Source organism: Salminus brasiliensis, chromosome 4, assembly GCF_030463535.1.
Source record: "Salminus brasiliensis chromosome 4, fSalBra1.hap2, whole genome shotgun sequence".
Classification (NCBI taxonomy): domain Eukaryota; kingdom Metazoa; phylum Chordata; class Actinopteri; order Characiformes; family Bryconidae; genus Salminus; species Salminus brasiliensis.
This window is the reverse complement of record NC_132881.1, coordinates 37,539,627-37,561,692: the sequence shown is the minus strand read 5'-3', so window position 1 is coordinate 37,561,692 and position 22,066 is coordinate 37,539,627. Positions and strand designations below refer to the sequence as shown.

General features: G+C 43.1%; 1 protein-coding gene across 7 annotated transcripts in view; it reads left to right on the top strand.

Annotated features, from left to right (window-relative positions):
* cpeb3 (cytoplasmic polyadenylation element binding protein 3) overlaps window positions 1-21,435 on the top strand; it is a 59,626-nt gene extending 38,191 nt beyond the window's left edge. For all 7 annotated transcript variants that reach the window (XM_072678294.1, XM_072678296.1, XM_072678297.1 and 4 more), the window contains 5 exons: window positions 479-568; window positions 13,067-13,185; window positions 13,563-13,677; window positions 13,806-13,987; window positions 19,183-21,435. In XM_072678294.1, coding sequence (XP_072534395.1) covers window positions 479-568; window positions 13,067-13,185; window positions 13,563-13,677; window positions 13,806-13,987; window positions 19,183-19,410 — 734 coding nt within the window. In that variant the 3' untranslated portion in view covers window positions 19,411-21,435. The remainder of the gene's footprint in view (window positions 1-478; window positions 569-13,066; window positions 13,186-13,562; window positions 13,678-13,805; window positions 13,988-19,182) is intronic.
* The last annotated feature ends 631 nt before the right edge of the window (window positions 21,436-22,066 follow it).

Below are 22,066 nucleotides of genomic sequence, written 5' to 3'. Positions count from 1 at the left end.
CCTTTGTCATTGCACAGTTTCTGTGATGAGCATGGCAGCTGTGTGTGTGCATGCATGTGTTGGCTCTGGGCTGTTGGTGAGGTCTTCAGTGGCAGTAAGCAGACTCTGCGTGTCTGGCAGCAGATGTGATGCATTTCACTCAAAAAGTGCGAAGAGTGCCATTGGATGCAGGGCTCTAGGAATCTAGTACAGAGACTGTGAAATGGGGGCATTATTAAACACATGCGGACACACACTCATACTGGAAAAAGTCTGGTTTCGTAGTGTTTCCTGGCCTGTTGGAAGATTCACAGCACAATGAGGTCAGCAGTAAAACAGAATGCTGAACGCTGGTCAGGAAAGTCTAACACACCCCTGTGTCCCGGACATAGCTCAAATAAGAACGACGGCTGTGACCGATGATGTAATTGACTTTCCCTTATGATGTCCGTAATCATTGTTTTTGTCCTGAATTCTTCTGTTTTCTTTCCTGTCCTAGATGAGATCACCAACAGTTTTCGTCGCTATGGACACCTGGTGGTGGACTGGCCCCATAAAGCCGAAAGCAAGTCCTACTTTCCTCCTAAAGGTAACAACTGTGACACACCACTAAAGCCTGCTTTCCTTCTGCACTATCCACCACACCCTACCATCTCTCCAGAACATCTGCTAAACGCTTTCCTCCACACCAGTCTTTCTCAGCCCAGTCCTCAGGGCCTAGCAGATGGTCCAGATTTTTGCTTTACTGATTTCAAGTACACCTGTACCAGGTATTCAGCATTCCTGAGGAGCAGTGCCAATGACCTTTTGGCACTCCTTCTGAGCAGGCCAGTAATGAAAAGACAGGTTCAAATTGTCAAAAAGTGAAAAACAGCGAAAATGGAGGGTTTTTGTGGATCAGCGGCAATACACTTACATTTACATTTAAGGCATTTAGCAGACGCTCTTATCCAGAGCAACTTACAAAAGTGATTTGCTATTTACTTAAAAATAACCTCAGCTAGTTTGAATAGGCTAAAATTAAAAAATACCTCTAAGTTAAGACACTACTAAACACAAGTCAATAGGGTGAACACTCTGCTATTCGCCCAAGTACTCTCGGAAGAGGTGGGTCTTCAGTCTGCGTTTGAAGACAGCGAGCGACTCTGCCGTTCGGACACCCAGGGGAAGCTCGTTCCACCACTTTGGTGCAGGACAGAAAAAAGCCTGAACAAGCACCTGGGCGGCCTCTTTGGAGAAGAAGGGTCGAATTCTCCGGATAAAGCCAGTCCCACAATACGTACCCTCCTGGTCCTATCACTGTCCCTAGTAAGCATCCATATGTGGGGCCAACATGGAACCTGAGGGGGAAAAAAACGTTCAGATTTCACTTGGACTACCCATACTGGCGCCACATAAACATGTTAGCTGTGCCAGTTGTCATGAAAGATTTATGTAGGTGTTGCTAACCTTAAGTGTTGCCACTTAAAATGTAGTTTTATAATGAAAGGGTTGGTTGGTTCAGGTGTTTTGAGAATTTGAGATGCATCTCTACACAGCTCTTAATAAAGTCATACACTGGACCTTACTGTCTTTCCATATCATGCACTGAATTTTTCTGTTTCTCCTGATCGTCCATCAGACTGTACTGATTCCTTCATAACCCCCTCTCGACCATCCATCAAAAGAAATCCATGCTCAACAGGACGGTGAATGATTTTGAATTTGGAACTGTGTCACAGCAATATTTAGTTGCCTGACCAATGGTGCACACAATGGTGCAATGGTTCACACGACTGCTTGAATTAAAATAAGGCTGTATACGTTCTACAGCACATTGGACCTGGAACCTAGTGGTAGCTGCATGGCCAAGCTGTGCTTATATCTGTGTGGTGGTCCGTGTTTCAAAATTACCATAATTATGTTGTGTAATTTTGTAGACATGGCTGTTAAATCATAATATTTACGCCCTACAAAGCTGTAAATGCTACATTTTACAGGAATTGATGAGCTGCTTGGTTGTTTACTGGAAGCTTATGATCTGCTTACCATAATAATTTCTTCTCAGGGCTAAGAAGAACCTGCCCTATGGCAAAGGCAGGCACAGGCACATCTTGACAAGCATGCTTAGACAGAAAACACATGCTCACACACATACACGTGCACACGTATAGCCAGCGCAGCTGGAAGGGAGGATGTTTGTGTAGGTATCTGGAAGAAGTGAGTGTCTGCGGTTGTGTATTTAATCCAGAGAGTGAGTTTGGGTTGGACAGGTGATCAGAGCTGGGCTCGTGGACTGGAACCGCTGTCAACTCTGAAATCCTCATACCGCTGCATGTGTCATATCAAGGAAACTATTAAAGCAGGCCTGGAAGTGACTTGCATTTCTCAGGCTGAGGGTAATTTACTGCATCTGGAGAAGGCCTGAAAAGCCTGCCAGTTACTTTTCCACCCTCTCTCTCTCTCTTCCTCTGTCTCGCACGCTCTCTCTCTGTCTCTTCTCTCATCACTCTCTCCTTTTTTTGGAATTCAAAAACAGAGGGCTAAAATAGCTGTGTGCTCGGGGATGGGACGGTACAGAGAAGTTGGTGTCCTTGTAGGGGAATCGGTAGGATGTGAGAGGGTGCGATGGTGAGGGGGGGAATAGCAGCAGGCTAGTCCACTATGTCATGGAGTTGCGCTCAAGTATGTCAACTAAGTACACTATAATGTACAAAAGACACTCCTTTTAATGAGCGAGTTCAGCTACTTTAGCTACAGTGCACTCTTGACTGACACAGGCGTGTAGTTGCACATGCAGAGCTTGTTTAATCACCATAGAAAAGCATTGCCAGTATACCAGAATGCTCTGGAGCAGCCACACATTAGTCAAAGTTGACCATAGATAGAAGGGTATGAAGCCCCACAGCACTGGAGTGCTAAGGCTCCAGCCAGTACCTACCTACCTGGATGATTAGTTATAGATCAAAATGCCAATCAAACTGACCTCACCAGTGCTCCCATGACCAAATGTCATCAAATCCTCACAAAATATAGCATAAGGCCTTCGAGGAAGAGTCAAGGCTGTTAATGCAAAACAAACAGAGGACCATGGCTGCTGATTGTTGGGACAAAGTTTGAGGAGTCAGAGTATTTATAAAGTTCTGAGGTTTGCCTCCCCTGGCCTTTCTAATGATGATTATGAACAAGCCAACAAGTCCTATCAAGCCTATTGGTTAAAGTTATGAGAGGGCAACTATCTTGGGGTGCTAAAACCTTTGCATGGTGCCCCCTTTTTCACATTAAAGTTGTACAAAACAAAACAATTTGTACACTGATTCTCCTCATGTTTAACTTTATGCCTTTTTGGATATCGGTTCTTCTACTCACTTCACTTATGGACTTGAGTGGACAAACGTTTGCCGTCCCCTATACTTATGTGATTGTGTGTGCATATTGTACATTCGAATGTGTGACCTCTTATCCTCCCCCAGTTGTCAAAATGACTATGCAGTAGATCAAAAAATAAACAAATGACTTCATGAACTAGTGCAGGCCAGTCTTTAATCAGGCCACATCAAGAGTTCAGCAATGTGTTTTTAATATTTTACAGGTCATGTTTCAGCTGTAATATGTAGCAAATGTAATCACAGTATGGTATTTTGTCCATATCATGCAACCCGAGCAATAATTCTTCAGCAGATGTGGGAGTCGTGGCCAGTGGTCATCAATCTCTCCCCATATTAAAAAGGCCTGCAGGCTTAGCGAATGGAAGATGCTGGTCACTCTCCACTCGGTGCGGTGTGAAACGAACGCTTCTGTGTCTCTGAGCCTAAGTGAAAGTGCTTCCAGCCCACCTCTGAATCATAGTGTGGCTCTGCATGTTTGCGGGCAAGTAGCAGCACACAGCTTGCCCATATGGTTTTCTGATTCTCTAGTGATAGTCTGCATGTGTGCAATTTCAGGAGGAGTGAGGGGGGGTGGTCTATAGTGTTTCGAATCACTCCTGAAACAGACTGTAGGTGGCCAAAAGGTGTGGACTGTATTATGCTGTATTACACACACACTTCCTTTCCCTGTAGAGAAGTATGGCCAATAAAATAGGACTCTGGAGCAGATCAACATGAGCCTATTGGCACCATGCCTAATGTCAGGAGTGGGCTAGAGGGGTATAAAGCCCTCAGCATTGAGCTGTGGAGCAGTGGAACTGTGTTCTCTGGAATAATAGAGCTCCATCCAATACTTTTGGGATGAGTTGGGGAGTTCGGGATGAGGAGGGGTGGTGGTGATCATCCAACACCCTGACCTCACTAATGTTCTTCTTGCGGAATGCAACCAAGTGCTCACAGCAACGATCCATAATCTGGTAGGACGTCTTCCCTGGACAGTAGAGACTGTTAGTCCAATAAAAGCAGGATACACTCTTTTTTTTTTTTTTTTTGATACTCTTGATTTCAGGTGTCCCAATACTTTTGTCCATATGTTGTATGTACTATAAACACCTATGCTGTAGAAATGTAAACTCTTTATACTTAAATGTATTGTAGTCTGCACCTGAAAGGACCTCCAGTAGGACATGTTCAGTGGAGTCTAATAATGAACAGCTTGTTAGTAATGATTTGCAGTGGCATTTACCTTGCATTTATGATCAGTGTAGTGGGTAACACCACCACCTTCCCAGGCAAACTAGGAGTTCTTGTAAGGACTCCAGTAAGAATCCTTGGGCAAGACTCCTAACACTAAATTCATCCACTGCCTCAAATGCAGGTCACTCTGAATAATGACATTCAAATGCCATGAGGGTAAATGTGTGTTTATTGGTATCAATACAACCGTATTATAGACAGGCCCTGATCAGGGGCTAGGTGACATCTACAGTATGGAGTTTATCCTGAACCCAGGCTAAAGATGTTGGGTTTAAATGTGCTGTCAATGCCAGCATTCATTCAGAAACTTTCTGTATGGCTCTGTTGTTGCGGGACTTGGCAGGTCTCTTCAGACTCTTCAGATGAGTCAGAGTTGTCTGTAGTGTTTCTTTAGTTTGCTGTTCTGAATTGTGAAGTGCCAGCATTACCCTGTAGCCGCTGTATCAGCATTTCTGACACTGAGCTGGCAGTAGTTGTTCTGTTGAGCTGCTTAACATTGTGGAATGGACTAAACCTCAAGCATGTCTATGGTTGACATGCAGTGATTATAGGGCTGTTTTACGTTGTTGGCAGTATTGTTATTATTGTTATTATTATGAGGTTGGCCATACCATAGGATTGACATAATGGCTATTATTGGGTAGCCTCAGTAACATATGGTCAACACTGTTATTGCTAGCTAGGCTGTAGCATTCAGTGTTTATTTGTTATGTAGATGTGTTTTTGTTTTTGTTGTTTTTTGGGGTTGAATTCGTTGTTTTAAGTTATATTTTCATGCTAGGTTATCTTACTCTAACCATGTTATCATTTAGCTTGTACTGAAAATGCACATCATATTGATATTGGCAAATGATTTCCTTAAAGAAATGATCAGCATTGGCCAAGCAGATATTGGATGTATTTATTAGCCTAAATATTGTTTATTGAAGTTATTGACTTCACATTGTAAGTTGAGGTGTAATGGTACTGAACCATGACTTTTTTTATTCATTTTACCTCATTTTTACCTTTATAGATTGACATTGATCCTTGTGGAAAAGAATTCCCATACCATGCCTCTCTGATTCCTAAATATCGTCACTATCACACAAGAACCTCACATCTCCAAATGTGCAACTTCTACAGGGGAAGCAAACAACCTTCTAAACAGTGTAAAACTGTTGTAATTCAAGTAATTGTGGAGCATTTCTATTGGTCTATTCATCATTAAACTTTTACACGACATAAAGAACAACCGCTAGATTCAAAAAGTGAAAAACAAGGTTGTTGTGTAACTGTGTGTGTGTGTGTGTGTGTGTGTGTGTGTGTGTGTGTGTGTGTGTGTTGTGCTTGCGCACAGGAAGACAAACATGTTTGTTTCTGTTCCTTTCTCCTGCCATCATATTTGTCACTGTCACATCTGCATTACTTTCCCCAGATACAATTACAGCCTTCAAATTCTCTCTCTCTTCCCAATCCTGGTTGTGAGTGAGCGTGTGTGTATGTGCGGATGTGTGTTAGGTGTGTGTTTGGGTGTGGAAGTTTCTACATGTCCTGCCGGAGCCAGAGCACTACAAATCAGGTTTTCATGAATGAAGAAAACAAGATGAAGTTGATGAATTGCAGAACACAGGCCGAGTGAAGCGCTGGGTAGCACAGCCTCTCTTTATACGCTGAAGATTATTATATCACTGATTACAGCAGAAACGGAGCAAATATGAGCTGTCCTTCAAAGCAGGGAGGATTCAGCAGTGTTCCTGTAGAGGTTAAGAGGTTGAAGGAATACTATATGTCACACAGGCAGTGCTATAACCCAGTGCTGCTTTACTCTGGGCTGTTTTCTGCTGCGTTCTTTAGTCACACTTAGTCATGAAGCGGTGTGTGTCTGTGTGTCTGTGTCTGTCTGTGTCTGTCTGTGTCTGTCTGTGTCTGTCTGTGTCTGTCTGTGTGTGTCTATCCACAGTTTGCTGCTGCAGTGTTGCCCACAGTCTTCGCTTTTCTCTTCTACCCATCTGTTTCTCTGACCAGGCCGTATTCACTGAGTCTGTACTTTATCTGTGTGCTTCTGTGCTTCTCAGGGGAGTCTGTCACACTGACTGTCATTTTAGGGTCTCGCTCTCGCTCTCTCTCGTTCTGTCTGTCTTTCTCTCTGTCTCTCAGTTTGTTTTCCTCTGTCTCCAGATCTGCTTCTCTGTCTCTCTTTCTGATGCTCTCTTGCTCTCTCTCTATTTCTCTCTCGTGCTCTCTTTCATTCATATTTTCATAATTGTGTGTGTGTGTGTGTGTGTGTGTGTGTGCTTAAATGTGAGTATAAAAAAATTGAGAGTGCATGAGAGTGCAATTAGGAGGTGAAGTGTAGAGGTGAAACGTAGACCACTACAGAGGTGGATGTGTGTGTGTGTGTGTGTGTGTGTGTGTGTGTGTGTGTGTGTGTGACTGAAGCTTTGTGGTGAGGCCTGCATACAGTAGCACAGCTGTTCTCTCTTAGCCTTTTAGCACATACTGTTTGACTTTACCATTCAGTTAGGAGGTCTACCATGGATAAAAACCACACACACATACACACACACACACACACACACACACACACACACACACACACACACACACACACACATACACACACACACACACACACACACACACACACACACACACACACACACCAATGCACCAGAAGAAATGACAGTAAAGAAAGCATATGATGTTTCAACCCTTTAAAAAAACTGTTCTTCATGAAATCAAAAGAGCCATCTCCAGATGCTGTTGGTCAGGTTTATATCTAATGTTGGGCTGCTTTTGCTTCAGCGATGCTAGGCTAACATCGCTAAGAACCACTGAGCTTAACTCTGACCAGTTTGAAGTGAATGATCAAAAACTGTTCATTTGGTTTTTCAACTAACTGTTCCTTTAAGGGCACATGTGCCTCTCAGCAGAGAGAGGCCACCAGGAGTGTGTGAGGGAGAGTATGTGGTAGTGCGGGAGTGTTATGATGTAAACAGGGTCTGACTGAGAGAGAGCACTGTCCTGCCTCGGAGCCCCACACACACACACACACACACACACACACACACACACAGACACACAGTCTGAGCTTTCTCTATTTGTCTCCCACAGCTCTGTCCCCTCAGTCCTGCCTCTGGTGTTGAATCTCCTCCACTTTCACTGTTCGCTGTTCTCCTCTCAGTGTGTCTCAGGGCTGATTCCTGAACTGATGTCACTGTTTTTAAACTTTCTAGAGCTGCTTTATATGTGCTGCTCTCTTCCTTGAGTGAGTGTCTGTCGCTCTCTCTTGCTCTCTCTCTCTCTCTCTCTCTCTCTCTCTCTCTCTCTCTCTCTCTCTCAGAACACAGTGTTCTCTTTTCCTCTGCTGGCTTGGCTCTAGCAGGGGTTTTATTGAAGGAACACTTAAGGCCTATTCATTTTATTCAAGGTGTGCTCACACTCAGTTTATTCAAGGCCTGCTCACACTCAGTTTATTCAAGGCCTGCTCACACTCAGTTTATTCAAGGCCTGCTCACACTCAATTTATTCAAGGCCTGCTCACACTCAGTTTATTCAAGGCCTGCTCACACTCAATTTATTCAAGGCCTGCTCACACTCAATTTATTCAAGGCCTGCTCGCACTGATTTTATTCAAGGCCTGCTCGCACTGATTTTATTCAAGGCCTGCTCGCACTGATTTTATTCAAGGCCTGCTCACACTCAGTTTATTCAAGGCCTGCTCACACTCAATTTATTCAAGGCCTGCTCACACTCAATTTATTCAAGGCCTGCTCACACTCAGTTTATTCAAGGCCTGCTCACACTCAGTTTATTCAAGGCCTGCTCACACTGATTTTATTCAAGGCCTGCTCACACTCAGTTTATTCAAGGCCTGCTCACACTCAATTTATTCAAGGCCTGTTCACACTCAGTTTATTCAAGGCCTGCTCACACTGATTTTTTCGGATAAAAAACACACATTAGGTTTTGAAAAACGAACCCATGTATAATAATGATGTCTTTCACACGGAGTCAGAAACTGATTTTTCAGTCAGAGCCTGCTCTATCTTTTGCTCTATTTTCTGCGTTGTACTGATGCGTTACAGTCCGGCTGACCGATCAGAGCTCCGTTGGTCATGGTTTCAGACTAATTTCATTTCATTTCTCTACTTTTCCCACTTTTCCTTTTTATGTAAAACCTTTTCATATATTATTATTTTATTTGTTCATTATTGCTCTTTCGGTGTAACCGGGACCTTGAAATCACAATTTTGTTGTAGCACATGTACCACATGTGATGCGAATGACAATAAAGTTTCCTGTATCCAAATGAGCGCTAAGACAGCGGTGGAATAGCTCACATTTGTGGCAAAACACAAAAGCTTATATGACTTGAAAGGCTGAGGAATGATGGTCAGTACTTTTCAGGCACTTTATTTTTGGTTAAGTTTGTCTAGGTGGAGTTTGCTCCTTTTGTCCTGGAATTACAAAAAGCTAACCTAGCTAACAAGTAATAGAAACTTCTAAGCATTAATCAGCATCGAGCAAACTGCATCTGTACTCCTCACACACTGGTCTCAGTGATCTAAAACAGACTTGCTCATTTGGTTTTGGGCATACGTATAAACAAGGTTCAGACTTCATTATAGCTACTGCTGTTTTAGCTCCAGATGTCAGATCATAGGGGTGTTTACAGTAGGGGGGTCACTGCTCGGTGCAGGCAGTCGCATGAAGCGTACACTGTACACACTATTAGGATAATTACGGTAATTTCACACATGCCACCCTGGAAGCTGTTGGATTTGCATGGTATTGGAGCAACTGTTGTGGTTTAGGATTGTTGCTATGGTAAATCTAGTCTTCAAAATCTGACGCGGACGATGTGTCAGTGTTTGTGGCTGTAAGTGTATGTGGAAACACATTGAACATGCTACGCTTCAACATGTTTACGCTTCACTGCTGTGTTGACTACCTCACTATAAGGAGGAGCACACTGTAACTTGCAGAATTTAAATGAATGCAAGATAAATGAAAAGAAATCTGGGTAAGTCTTCTGTCTTATGGGTTGTGGGTTTGTACCGAACTCTCCAAATAGTGAAGTCCAAACCACAGAGCAAACCGGGCTTCTTTTGTATTGTTTCACCACTAATAGAGCAGTATTGATTGGTTTCAGTGTCAGGTTGTCATTAGCAGAAAATGCTGCTTGGGAGATCAGAGGGGAAAATCCTGGAACACATTTAGTAGGAAGGGGTTGAGTAGAGTACAGCAGTCCACTTGAGCATCTGAAAGTGAGGTGCTTCAGTTATAGGAAAGAGAGTATGAGCCCCATAGAACAAACTTCATCATTTTGATTGTAGATCCCTCTGACTCTCGCGCTCTTGACACACTAGCTCGCTTTTTCTTTTCTCTCAGTTCCTCTTTCTTTCATGCTTTCATTCTCGCATGCTCTCTCTCTTTCTCTCGCTCTCGCTCTCTCATGCTCGCTCGTACGCTTGCTCTTGTGTCCTTTCTTGTGCTCCCTCTCGCTCTTGCATTCTCGCTCCTTCTCTCTGGCTCCCTCTGTCTCTCTCTCATGCTCTCTAGCGCTCTCGCTCTTGCTTTCTCGCTCTTGCGCTCTCTTTCAGTCTCTCTGTCTCTCTCTCTCTCATGCTCTCCAGCTCTCTCACTCTTGCGCTCTCTTTCAGTCTCTCTGTCTCTCTCTCTCTCATGCTCTCTAGCTCTCTCACTCTTGCGTTTTCTCTCCTTTCTCTGGCCCTCTCTGTCTCTCTCTCATGCTCTCTAGCACTCTCGCTCTTGCACTCTCTTTCAGTCTCTCTGTCTCTCTCTCTCTCATGCTCTCTAGCTCTCTCACTCTTGCGTTTTCTCTCCTTTCTCTGGCCCTCTCTGTCTCTCTCTCATGCTCTCTAGCACTCGCTCTTGCGCTCTCTTTCAGTCTCTCTGTCTCTCTCATGCTCTCTAGCTCTCTCTCTCTCTTGCGTTCTCTCTCCTTTCTATGGCCCTCTCTGTCTCTCTCTCATGCTCTCCAGCTCTCTCACTCTTGCGCTCTCTTTCAGTCTCTCTGTCTCTCTCTCATGCTCTCTAGCACTCTCGCTCTTGCGCTCTCTTTCAGTCTCTCTGTCTCTTTCATGCTCTCTAGCGCTCTCGCTCTTGTGCTCTCTTTCAGTCTCTCCGTCTCTCTCTCATGCTCTCTAGCGCTCTCGCTCTTGCGTTCTCTTTCAGTCTCTCTGTCTCTTTCATGCTCTCTAGCGCTCTCGCTCTTGCGCTCTCTTTCAGTCTCTCTGTCTCTCTCTCATGCTCTCTAGCACTCTCGCTCTTGCGCTCTCTTTCAGTCTCTCTGTCTCTTTCATGCTCTCTAGCGCTCTCGCTCTTGTGCTCTCTTTCAGTCTCTCCGTCTCTCTCTCATGCTCTCTAGCACTCTCGCTCTTGCGCTCTCTTTCAGTCTCTCTGTCACTTTCATGCTCTCTAGCACTCTCGCTCTTGTGCTCTCTTTCAGTCTCTCCGTCTCTCTCTCATGCTCTCTAGCGCTCTCGCTCTTGTGTTCTCTCGCTCTTGCGCTCTCTTTCAGTCTCTCTGTCTCTCTCATGCTCTCTAGCGCTCTCGCTCTTGCGTTCTCTCGCTCTTGCGCTCTCTTTCAGTCTCTCCGTCTCTCTCTCATGCTCTCTAGCGCTCTCGCTCTTGCGTTCTCTTTCAGTCTCTCTGTCTCTTTCATGCTCTCTAGCGCTCTCGCTCTTGCGCTCTCTTTCAGTCTCTCTGTCTCTCTCTCATGCTCTCTAGCACTCTCGCTCTTGCGCTCTCTTTCAGTCTCTCTGTCTCTTTCATGCTCTCTAGCGCTCTCGCTCTTGTGCTCTCTTTCAGTCTCTCCGTCTCTCTCTCATGCTCTCTAGCACTCTCGCTCTTGCGCTCTCTTTCAGTCTCTCTGTCTCTTTCATGCTCTCTAGCGCTCTCGCTCTTGTGCTCTCTTTCAGTCTCTCCGTCTCTCTCTCATGCTCTCTAGCGCTCTCGCTCTTGCGTTCTCTCGCTCTTGCGCTCTCTTTCAGTCTCTCTGTCTCTCTCATGCTCTCTAGCGCTCTCGCTCTTGCGTTCTCTCGCTCTTGCGCTCTCTTTCAGTCTCTCTGTCTCTCTCATGCTCTCTAGCGCTCTCGCTCTTGCGTTCTCTCTCCCTTTCTCTCTCTCTTGCACGCTCTCTGTCTCCCAGTCTCTCTCTCTCGCATGATCTCTAGCGCTCTCACTCTTGCGCTCTCTCTCAGTCTCTCTGTCTCACTCTGTCTCTCTCTCTTGTGCTCTCTAGCTCTCTCTTGCTTTCTCTCTCCCTGTCTTTCGCTCTTGCATTTTCTTTCTCTCTCTCTCTCTGACTCTCTCTCTCTCTCTCTCTCTCTCTCTGACTCTCTCTCTCTCTCTCTCTCTCTCTCTCTCTCTCTCTCTCTCTCTCTCTCTCTCTCTCTCTGACTCAGTGTGTCTTGCTTTTGGAGATTCACTGATGGAATGTTGAGAGTAAAGCATGACAGTTGCACATTCCGGAGTGTTCCGTTTCCTCTGCGACGTGTCTGGCCCATCCCGAGCGCTTCCTACTAAACTCAGACACGCACAGATTCACTCTGGCCCGGTCTCAAGCCTCTCTGCTGGCCCTCTGCCATGTGCCTGCCCTGCTGCAGTGTGAGCCTCTCAGGCAGACATGACCAATAACATAAAAACCACCAAAAAAATGCGTAGCTCCCCCTCCGGCTGTCTGGAAGATCTGCAGATGTGTTTGCTGTTTGCTTCTTTAGTTCTGCACTTAAGCGACGAGGTTAGCAATATAGCTAACACTACTGAAGTAATGGAGGTTTATACTACACCAATACACACACTGTTGCCTCAAGCAGCATTGAGTTCTTAAGTCTTCTCAAATAGACTCTCTTACCTGGTTTCTGACACTGTACGACACAGCATGCCTCTGTGTGCTCGCTGCTGCTGTCGCTGTTTTATGCGTTTAATATTTTATATTGCCCTTTCTAAAGGTTTTTTAGGAAGCTGCTGACCATCAAATGTGCCATCTCTTTACATGCTCTGCTTTGTAGTAGGCTTTGGGGCATGCTGTAATGGACAAAGATGTGTGTGTATGTGCATTACTTTTATGAAAACAGTGGATTAGTGTTAGATTTTTGTGTTGGGGTGACGAATATATTGAATGGTAACAGGGCAGGGCACTGTCTGTAATGGTGAACTAAACCCTCAGTATCACAGATCAACTCTTTTCACGTTGTATTACAGCAGTGGTTGTATTACAGACAGTGGCATGTAGTCAGGCTTGGACATGGAGTCTTATGAATAATTGTAATTTTCTCACAGATCATCTCTGAGGATTATTTAGTTCTGTTAGTTAGTTGTGATTGAATGTTTCACAGTGCCCTCTGGGCCTGCCCTTTTACTGAACTTTGATGACTGTGTACTTCCAGACTGCCGCTGACCTTGAATGACCATAGCATATTTCCCTCTCACTGTCTCTCACACACACTCTCTCTCTCCCTCCCTTTCTTTAGGCTATGCCTTCCTGCTGTTTCAGGAGGAGAGCTCCGTTCAGGCCCTCATAGATGCCTGTATTGAGGAAGATGGAAAGCTGTACTTGTGTGTTTCCAGCCCCACTATCAAAGATAAACCAGTGAGTTAAACTGTCCCAGGGATGCTGGAGAACTGCATACGTATAAATAAGCACAATATGCTGCTAGAATTTTACTACAGTATGATCATTAGATTTGTACTGATGGTTCTTCTTCCAACTATTTCCCAATAAGTTACAATAATAACACTTATAACAATAACAGTATTAATAATAAACATTGATTTATTCTTACAATAACCTTGAGTTGAATTTAAAGACAAAATTAAAGAATTATTAATATTTTAATACTTTATTAGGACAGATTCAGATTCTCAGATTCTGTCTGTTATTTTCTCGTACTTAACTGGTCATAACTACATATATCTACACATGTTTTGAGAAGTTGATGATAGATAGACACCGTCTCTTTCCCTCAGGTCCAAATCCGCCCATGGAATCTGAGTGACAGTGACTTTGTGATGGACGGCTCTCAGCCTCTGGACCCCCGCAAGACCATCTTTGTTGGAGGGGTTCCGCGGCCTCTACGTGCAGGTGAGGGGATTATCTGAGAGAATTTTGACTGGCTAATTCAGACTGGTAGTGGGATGAGTAATTTCTTCTATATCTGTACAGATTTTCAGAACTTGAACTGCCCGTGTGTTTATTCGTATGTGTAACAGTGGAGTTGGCGATGATTATGGACAGGCTATATGGAGGCGTGTGCTACGCTGGCATTGACACCGATCCTGAGCTAAAGTACCCCAAAGGGGCGGGCCGAGTGGCCTTCTCCAACCAACAGAGCTACATCGCTGCCATCAGCGCTCGATTTGTCCAGCTGCAACACAACGACATTGACAAGCGGGTGAGTACACCGAAATAATTACCTGTTTTTTATGTAACTAAAACTGCTAGAATAGCTTCAGATTACTATTAATTAATTAATTATTAATTAATTATTAATAATTAATAATAATGAATACCAAGTGTAGTATCAGAATGCTGAATGTGTAATTAACACACTTTTGAACTTTTGGATTCAATTATTTTTAATATTATTAGAATATGGCCTATTTCAGTGGATTCATCCTATAAGGAAGATGACCTGAGGTTATAACTTAATTGAATGAATCAATGAATTTTACCTTATTTAATTTTTTACTCTATTTTATACTCTTTACTTGCAGTATATCGCCGCAGTCACTCGAAAACCTTGTCTCTAAATCACTAATTTTTTTTCCCAAACATTGTGTTATTATTTTATAATAAATGGACCAGTAAAATGCTCGAAAATGAATTTTAAAAAATATTTTACCTTACATTGAAACTTATGAAGATTTTTTACATTCACCTGTGAAACTTCCATTTTACAGATACAAGGTTTTTGCATGACTGTGACTATATGCATACTCTTCAAATTAGCATAATCTGAAATTAGAGCATCCATCTGAACTTTTAATCAATCATGCCACACTACCTGTATTTTTCTATAATGCAAAATAAAATGGATTCGGTTTCTCACAGCACCACACCCTTACTGTTAAACTGTCTCCTGTCATTTTAAGAACCTACAGGACGTCTCTATGCGTGTGTTCTTGTATCACTGTGTTTATGTGGGGTCAAGTGTGTCTGTGCAGCTTACGGACATCTTACTGTAGATCATCCCTTTCAAAGTTCTGTCCTTGCGAGCACGCATTCCGGACGCCAGTTCACCCCGATCACCCTCTGAATATTTCCCATTTCCAATAATACAGGCGGAAACCCTGAGGCCGGCCATGTAATCAACATGACCATGAGCTTCTGGAGGACTGACAGCCATTTGAAATCTCAGACACCGTCAGCCTAATTATAGGCCTTCGCTTTTTCTTTCACATGCATATCCACTGGAGCAGCTGGCTATTTTAGGCGTGTTGTCCTGTAGGGCATAACTGATGGTGACCAGGCTAAGACTGGCAGTCTGCCAGGGCAGTTGAACTGGGTCGAGTGTGTGTGTGTGTGTGTGTGTGTGTGTGAATCTGAGGCTGTAATTGAGTGGCCTCAGAGAATGACTTTTTCTGAGAATAATTCATATCACCATGATTTGATGTATTTGATGAATAATGTCTCTTAAATACTTTTCAGTTCTGAGGGGAAAAAAGAGTGGAAAACTGAACGCAGTGTCCGCCATTCCCTCAATACTGCCTTAAATCCAAATGCAGACCTTACTTACAAACACTTTACAGCTTAGGGGCTTACTGTGTATTGTGTATTCTCCAACTTATTATATTACTTTTTATATACTTTTGAAAGGCTGTAGTTACTTTGTTTTCCATGTTTCATTTCCTATGAATTCTGAATTTTCATCAAAACCACTCCTTTTCTCAATTATGTTCCATCCATTATTAATTTCTGGCTCCCGCTGAGTGTGTCAGACCTGCAGCACGTTATGATCTGCAGCTCGCAGACCCCCTCCTCCCCTCACTATTCAGTTCTATTCGGTTCTGATGACTCAGTGGGAGCTGGATTTGCTCTTTGATGTTTGATATTTAAGGGAAGGCCGTGTGTAATTGCTTTCGCTGCATCTGTGTGCCATTTAGCCGCAAAGGTGACCGTGACATTTTCCGTGTCCGTGTGATTGGACAATGAAACCAGACTCCAGGTTTGTCTGCACACTGAATTTAACCATCGGGAGGAATCAGTAATTGATTTTCTCCCGTGAGTGTCGGTGCCTGGAATTATGGAGAAATTGTAAACGTTGGAGCAGTGTTTCTTAATCCTGGTTTCCTGCTCCTGGAGCCCCACTGACATTTTTTTTTTGCCTTAGCACACCTGATCCTGAAGGCCTTGATATATTGGTTACTGAGTTGAATCAGGAATAAGAAACACTGACTTGGAGCTGAAGTTCAGAAGGAAACCTTGTTTGTTTTTGTATGTAATTTCTTTTGGTTATGCATGAAAAGTATTTTACCACAGCTGTATTAATACATGAAAGGGTTAGTGAATCATAGAGGTGGCATAATGATGAGATTTAAAGAGAGAGTAAATGTTTTTTTGTTTTTTTTTAATGAAAAACAAAATGAATGCAAAAAGTGAACAGTTTGAGATATAATTCCTGAATCTAGTAAAAATAACTGGAATAATAACTGGTGGCGTTCCTGAGAAAAAAAGGGCCGCATACATCCTCTCAGCTGGTGTGTGAACACTGAAAAATATATAATCATTTTACGAGAACCGTAAATCAGAGCAGTTCCAAAAGCATACAGTCTAAAAGTTATAAGTTCTACAATTCTGCCATATCTGGTGAATGTAGCTTGAAATATGTAAAGTTTTTCGGTGAAAAGTTTAGACACTTTTCAGTGCATTTCTATATATACATACATACATACACACACACACATACAGTGAGTCCAAGAAGTATTTGATCCCTTGCTGATTTTCTTCGTTGGCCCACTAATAAAGACATGATCATTCTATACTTTTAATGGTAGATGTATTCTTACATGGAGAGACAGAATATTAAAAAGAAAATCCAGAAAATAAATCTAAGGAATATATATTAATTGATTTGTATTTCATGGAGTGAAATAAGTATTTGATCCCTTAGTATTCATTAGCAGTTCTGGCTTTTACAGACCAGTTAGACACTCCCAATCAACTTGTTACCTGACCTGAAGCCACCTGTTCTCACTAATCACTTGTGTGAAAAACACCTGTCCACAGAATCAGACAGATCACACAGATTTCAAGTCTCCAACATGGGTAAAACCAAAGAGCTGTCACAGGACCTCAGAGTCAGAATTGTTGACCTTCACAAAGCTGGAATGGGCTACAAAAAGATTAGTAAGGTGTTGGATGTGAAAGTAACAACTATTGGTGCAATTATCAGAAAGTTTAAAGAGTATAACATGACAATCAACAGACCTCGGCCCGGTGCTCCAAAGAAGATTTCGCCTCGTGGGGTGGCAATGATGCTGAGAACAGTCAGAAATCGTCCTGCAACCACTCGGCAGGAGTTAGCAAATGACCTGAAGGCAGCTGGGACCACAGTTTGCAAGGAAACAATTGGCAACACTTTGCGCAACAATGGATTCACATCCTGCAGTGCCCGAAAGGTACCCCTGCTGAAGAGAGCACATGTGGAGGCGCGCCTCAAGTATGCCAATGATCATTTGAAAGATGAACCAAGTTATTGGGAGAAGGTTTTGTGGTCAGACGAGACCAAAATTGAACTTTTTGGCCTCAACTCCACCCGCCATGTGTGGAGGAAGAAAAATGCTGCCTATGACCCCAAGAACACTGTGCCCACCGTCAAGCATGGAGGTGGAAGCATAATGTTTTGGGGGTGTTTCTCTGCCAAGGGTACAGGGCTACTTCACCGCATCACTGGGAAGATGGATGGAGCCATGTACCGCACAATCCTGAGGGACAACCTCCTCCCCTCTGCCAGGGATCTGAAAATGGGCCGTGGTTGGGTCTTCCAACATGATAACGACCCTAAACATACAGCAAAGGCAACAAAGGATTGGCTCAAGAAAAATCACATTAAGGTCATGGAGTGGCCCAGCCAGTCGCCAGACCTCAATCCGATCGAAAATCTATGGAGGGAGCTGAAGGTCAGAGTTGCCAAGCGACAGCCCACCAACCTTCATGATTTAGAGAGGATCTGCAAAGAAGAGTGGGCCAAAATTCCCCCTGGTGTGTGTGCTAAACTTGTGGTTAACTACAACAAACGTCTCACCGCTGTGCTTGCAAACAAAGGCTTTGCCACTAAGTATTGAGTGTGTTTGGCAAGAGGGATCAAATACTTATTTTCCTCATTGAAATACAAATTAATTAAAATATATTCTTTAAAATTATATTCTGGATTTTTGTCTTGATATTCTGTCTCTCCATGTTAGAATATATCTACCATTAAAAGTGCAGAAGGATAGTGTCTTTATTAGTGGGCAAACAAAGAAAATCAGCAAGGGATCAAATACTTCTTGGACTCACTGTATATATATATATATATGTGTGTGTGTGTGTGTGTGTGTGTGTGTGTACATATATATTAGAAAGAAAATTTAAATATAAAAAAGGAAATAATAAAACTATTATCTACTGCATTCACACTAATACCATCAGTACCTGGTAAATCACATTTGAAATTAAATGGTTTAATGAAATTATGTACCTGGTTGTTTTCATCTGTTTTCATCTGATTGTGTAATCTGCTCTCTGCAGATATTTTGGGGGGCAGGGGCAAAAGGGTGGAAATGGGGCAGCTGTATAGTGTAGACTGTATAGTATACACTGTAGAGTGTCCCGGGTTAGCTGTGGGTGGTATATACCTTCAGACATTCCAGGTATTGCTGCGGTATACTGTATTACAAGAGGGACGGGTTTATATATAATGTTTACATGATCATGAAAGTGCCAATAGGAGGCAATGATTATAACTTTTAATTAAACCAAGCTCTTTGGAGCTAGCTCCTCGCTGGGGTTGGTCGTTTAGATTTTTCTATCTTATTTTTTGTCTTGTAACGTTGTGAGCTGCCACTCCACTTTCAGTAAAATGATGAATGTGTTTATTAGATGTGGAGCAGGTATTTGACAGTGTTGTAACCTTTTTTTCAACTGTCATTGTTTTAAATTGCTGTGATTTTACTGTTATAAGTGCTGTACTTCCTTAGGACTATTATGCACTCGTAAAAGTAAAGGTGTTGCAAACGGTGATGCCAAAGACAAAAATAAAATTAGTCAAGTTTTAACAAAAATGGCTCTTTATGGAAGCAGAAATGCCTCCTCAACGGCTTAAAGAACCCTTTGAAGCATGATCCCGCTGAAGCCCGAGTTATTGGTCAGTGATACTTGGTACTTGTTGAACTCGAGCCAACCCACAAGCTCTATTCCCAGGGTGAGGCTGAGCTGAGCTGAACAGAAACAGCTTTTAAACAACAGTCATAAACAAACAGTGATTGTACTCGCTGACCCAGAGGGCAGTCTAAGGGCGAAGGCCAGGAGCATAAGCAGGCCTCTATCTGTGCTGTGTCTGCTCTGTTGTTGGGTAACATCAGTAGTAACTCCGCTTTCTGTCCGCAGGTGGAGGTGAAGCCGTACGTGCTGGACGACCAGATGTGCGATGAGTGTCAGGGGGCGCGCTGCGGGGGCAAGTTCGCCCCGTTCTTCTGTGCCAACGTCACCTGCCTGCAGTACTACTGCGAGTACTGCTGGGCCAGCATCCACTCCCGCGCTGGCCGCGAGTTCCACAAACCGCTGGTCAAAGAGGGAGGAGACCGGCCTCGCCACGTCTCTTTCCGCTGGAGCTGATGGGGGGGGGCGGGGTCACTCCCCTCCATCTCACCCCACCCCCAACCTCAACCACAGCCCAGATCAGTGCTGACCACCCCTTTCTCCCGAAGCAACCAACTAACCACCACCATCACGACTACAAGCAACGACTACAGCTGAAGATAACATGGGTCTTTTATCTTTTTTCTTTTTAGGAAAAAAAACAAACATAAAAAGATAATCATCACAGCTCTTAAAACCTTTGTCCACTATATTCTCTGCTAATGAACATTCGGACAAATACGAATTTTGAGTCCTTCTGCTCAGAAATTGCACTTTGGCACACATGTACACAGACCACACTTGATGTTGTTAGCTAGGTTGTAAGAATATTGTTCTTTTTCAAAATTTATTTTTCTTTTTTTTCTTTTATTTTTTTTCTTTTCTGATTTGGTCAGTCAGTGTTCCCTATAAGATACCAATAGACAAGAGTGAGACTATAAACACACACAGACACAAAACTATACACACACACACACATATATATACATAAATATATATATATATATATACATATATCTATTTAAAAAAGAATATATTTTTATTTTGTATCTATCTATAAACACATAGATAATTTTGAATTTTTGTGAAAGGAGCATGCACTTATTTTCAGATATGGTAGAAGATTGCCCCTAGTAGACAATGAGGGAAGGAAAGGAAAAGAAAAAAAAACTACCAAAGGTGAAACATATATTAAGTATTAATTCATTAAGAAAAATCTAAATCTAAAGATATAGGTGGCTTATGGTGTAGCAAAAAGTTCAGCAGTTATGACATTATGTAGTTAAAAAAGAAAGAAAAGAAATTCTCCAAAAATAGAACAATACACTGATTTGCTCTCCATTTTGGAAATAGTACTATTAATACCTCATGTTTGCAATCAGATCTGTTTTTGGTTTGGTTTAATTTTTTTCCTTTGCTTATTATCATTTTTAGGCCTTTTATTTTTTTAAATAATCTTATTTTCTAGTGTTATGTACATGTAATGCTGCAATAGCTTTTGCTGCTAAATCCATGGTATATGAACCTATACCATAGTACTTTATTCAGGCTAGGGTGTGGAGGAGACGAGGAAGAGGTTACGGCACCTGGTTGTGAGGTGGACAGGCTAGCATGGGAGGGGTAAAAGGGGTTCCCTTGTGCTCCTCCTGCACCCCCCCCCAGGACCACACTCTGTGGGGCTGGCATTTGCCCCTGAAACTGCATGTTTATCCAAATCAGGTTGCTGCATGCAATAGAATTTTTAGTATCGAGTCTACTATTCGAGTCGGCCCACTTTTGCACACCGTAGACGAACACACAAAGAGCACGAAAACTGGACAGGAGAGGGAGAGAGAAGCTGAGGAGGGTCCCGACGATCCTGCTCATGGGAACCTCGGCCCGACTCTCTCACTGGTTGAGTTGGGAGTTGAGCGCGGGAGTTGAGACTACACTGCAATTTACAAGGTAAACAAAGGCCTAGATGTAGGATAGCCTTCAAACAAACCTGTCTCTGTAGTAGGTGAAGAACATTTTTGCAGTGATTGTTGATATAATTGTGCAATTTTTTATACAGTAATGTTAGTTAGGTTTGAGTATGCCTAGAACTGTGATTCGCTTTAACTGTTATTGATGTCTAACACGAGTCCTGTGAAACTTCATACCCAGTGTATACAGCGCACATACATACACACACACACACAGATATACATACACACACAGTCTTTCCCTGATTCCTATCCCTTATCCTCACACACACACACAAAACACTTTTGCTAGTTCTCACTCGCACACGATATGGACATAAAGGGTGAGCTTGACTCTGAGAAACTCTTTGAGAAGTTCTCTGTGTGTACCATCATTATTTTTAGATAAAAAAATCCCACCAAAGAGCTATCTACACTCAGACCACCAACACACTACTGTTCCCTTCACTAGAGCTAAAACCGTGTGTCAGGCCATGTACCTTACACCCCTGACACTAGCCTGGCTGGGAAGCTGAAAGAAGAGAACAGAAAAAAAAGAGAGAGAGAGAAAATGGAGGCTGAGCTCCTCAGGGGCCCTCGGAGGCCCTAATACCCAAGCTCAAACAGTGTGGCTGTAGGGCATCGGATCAACATTGCCAGAACATTGTGTGCTTGCTGCATTTCTATACGGATTTCTTTCCTGCAAAGCTTGAATAGAAACAACCTGCTAATAACGATGGTGGATATTTTTTTAATGAAATAGTCTATGGTTATGGGCGTGAGAGAAAAGGGTTGGGTGGGGAAGGGTGGGGGTGGGTGATTGGGGGGGGGGTAAGGGAAACCAAGTGTTGGCTGCTGACTGAGGGGGGGGGGGGGGAGAGGAGGAGTTGAGTCGGGGGGGCTTGGCGACCCTGAGGTTTCAGCACAAGATCGCTGTTCTGACGTTAGCGCTAGTAGCGTTAGCATGGCGCTAGCGTGTCCTCTAAACACTGAGAGCACGTGTGTGTGTGTGTGTGTGTGTGTGTGTGTGTGTGTGTGTGTGTGTGTGTGTGTGTGTGTGTATATTACATCCTTGTTCTCATTTAGTGTGGACAAAAAAACGACAGTCCAGGTTTTTAGTCATAAAGAAGAAAAGAATGGAACCTTTTGTTTTGTTTCAGAAAATAGTGGAAAACGACGTAAACAAGAAA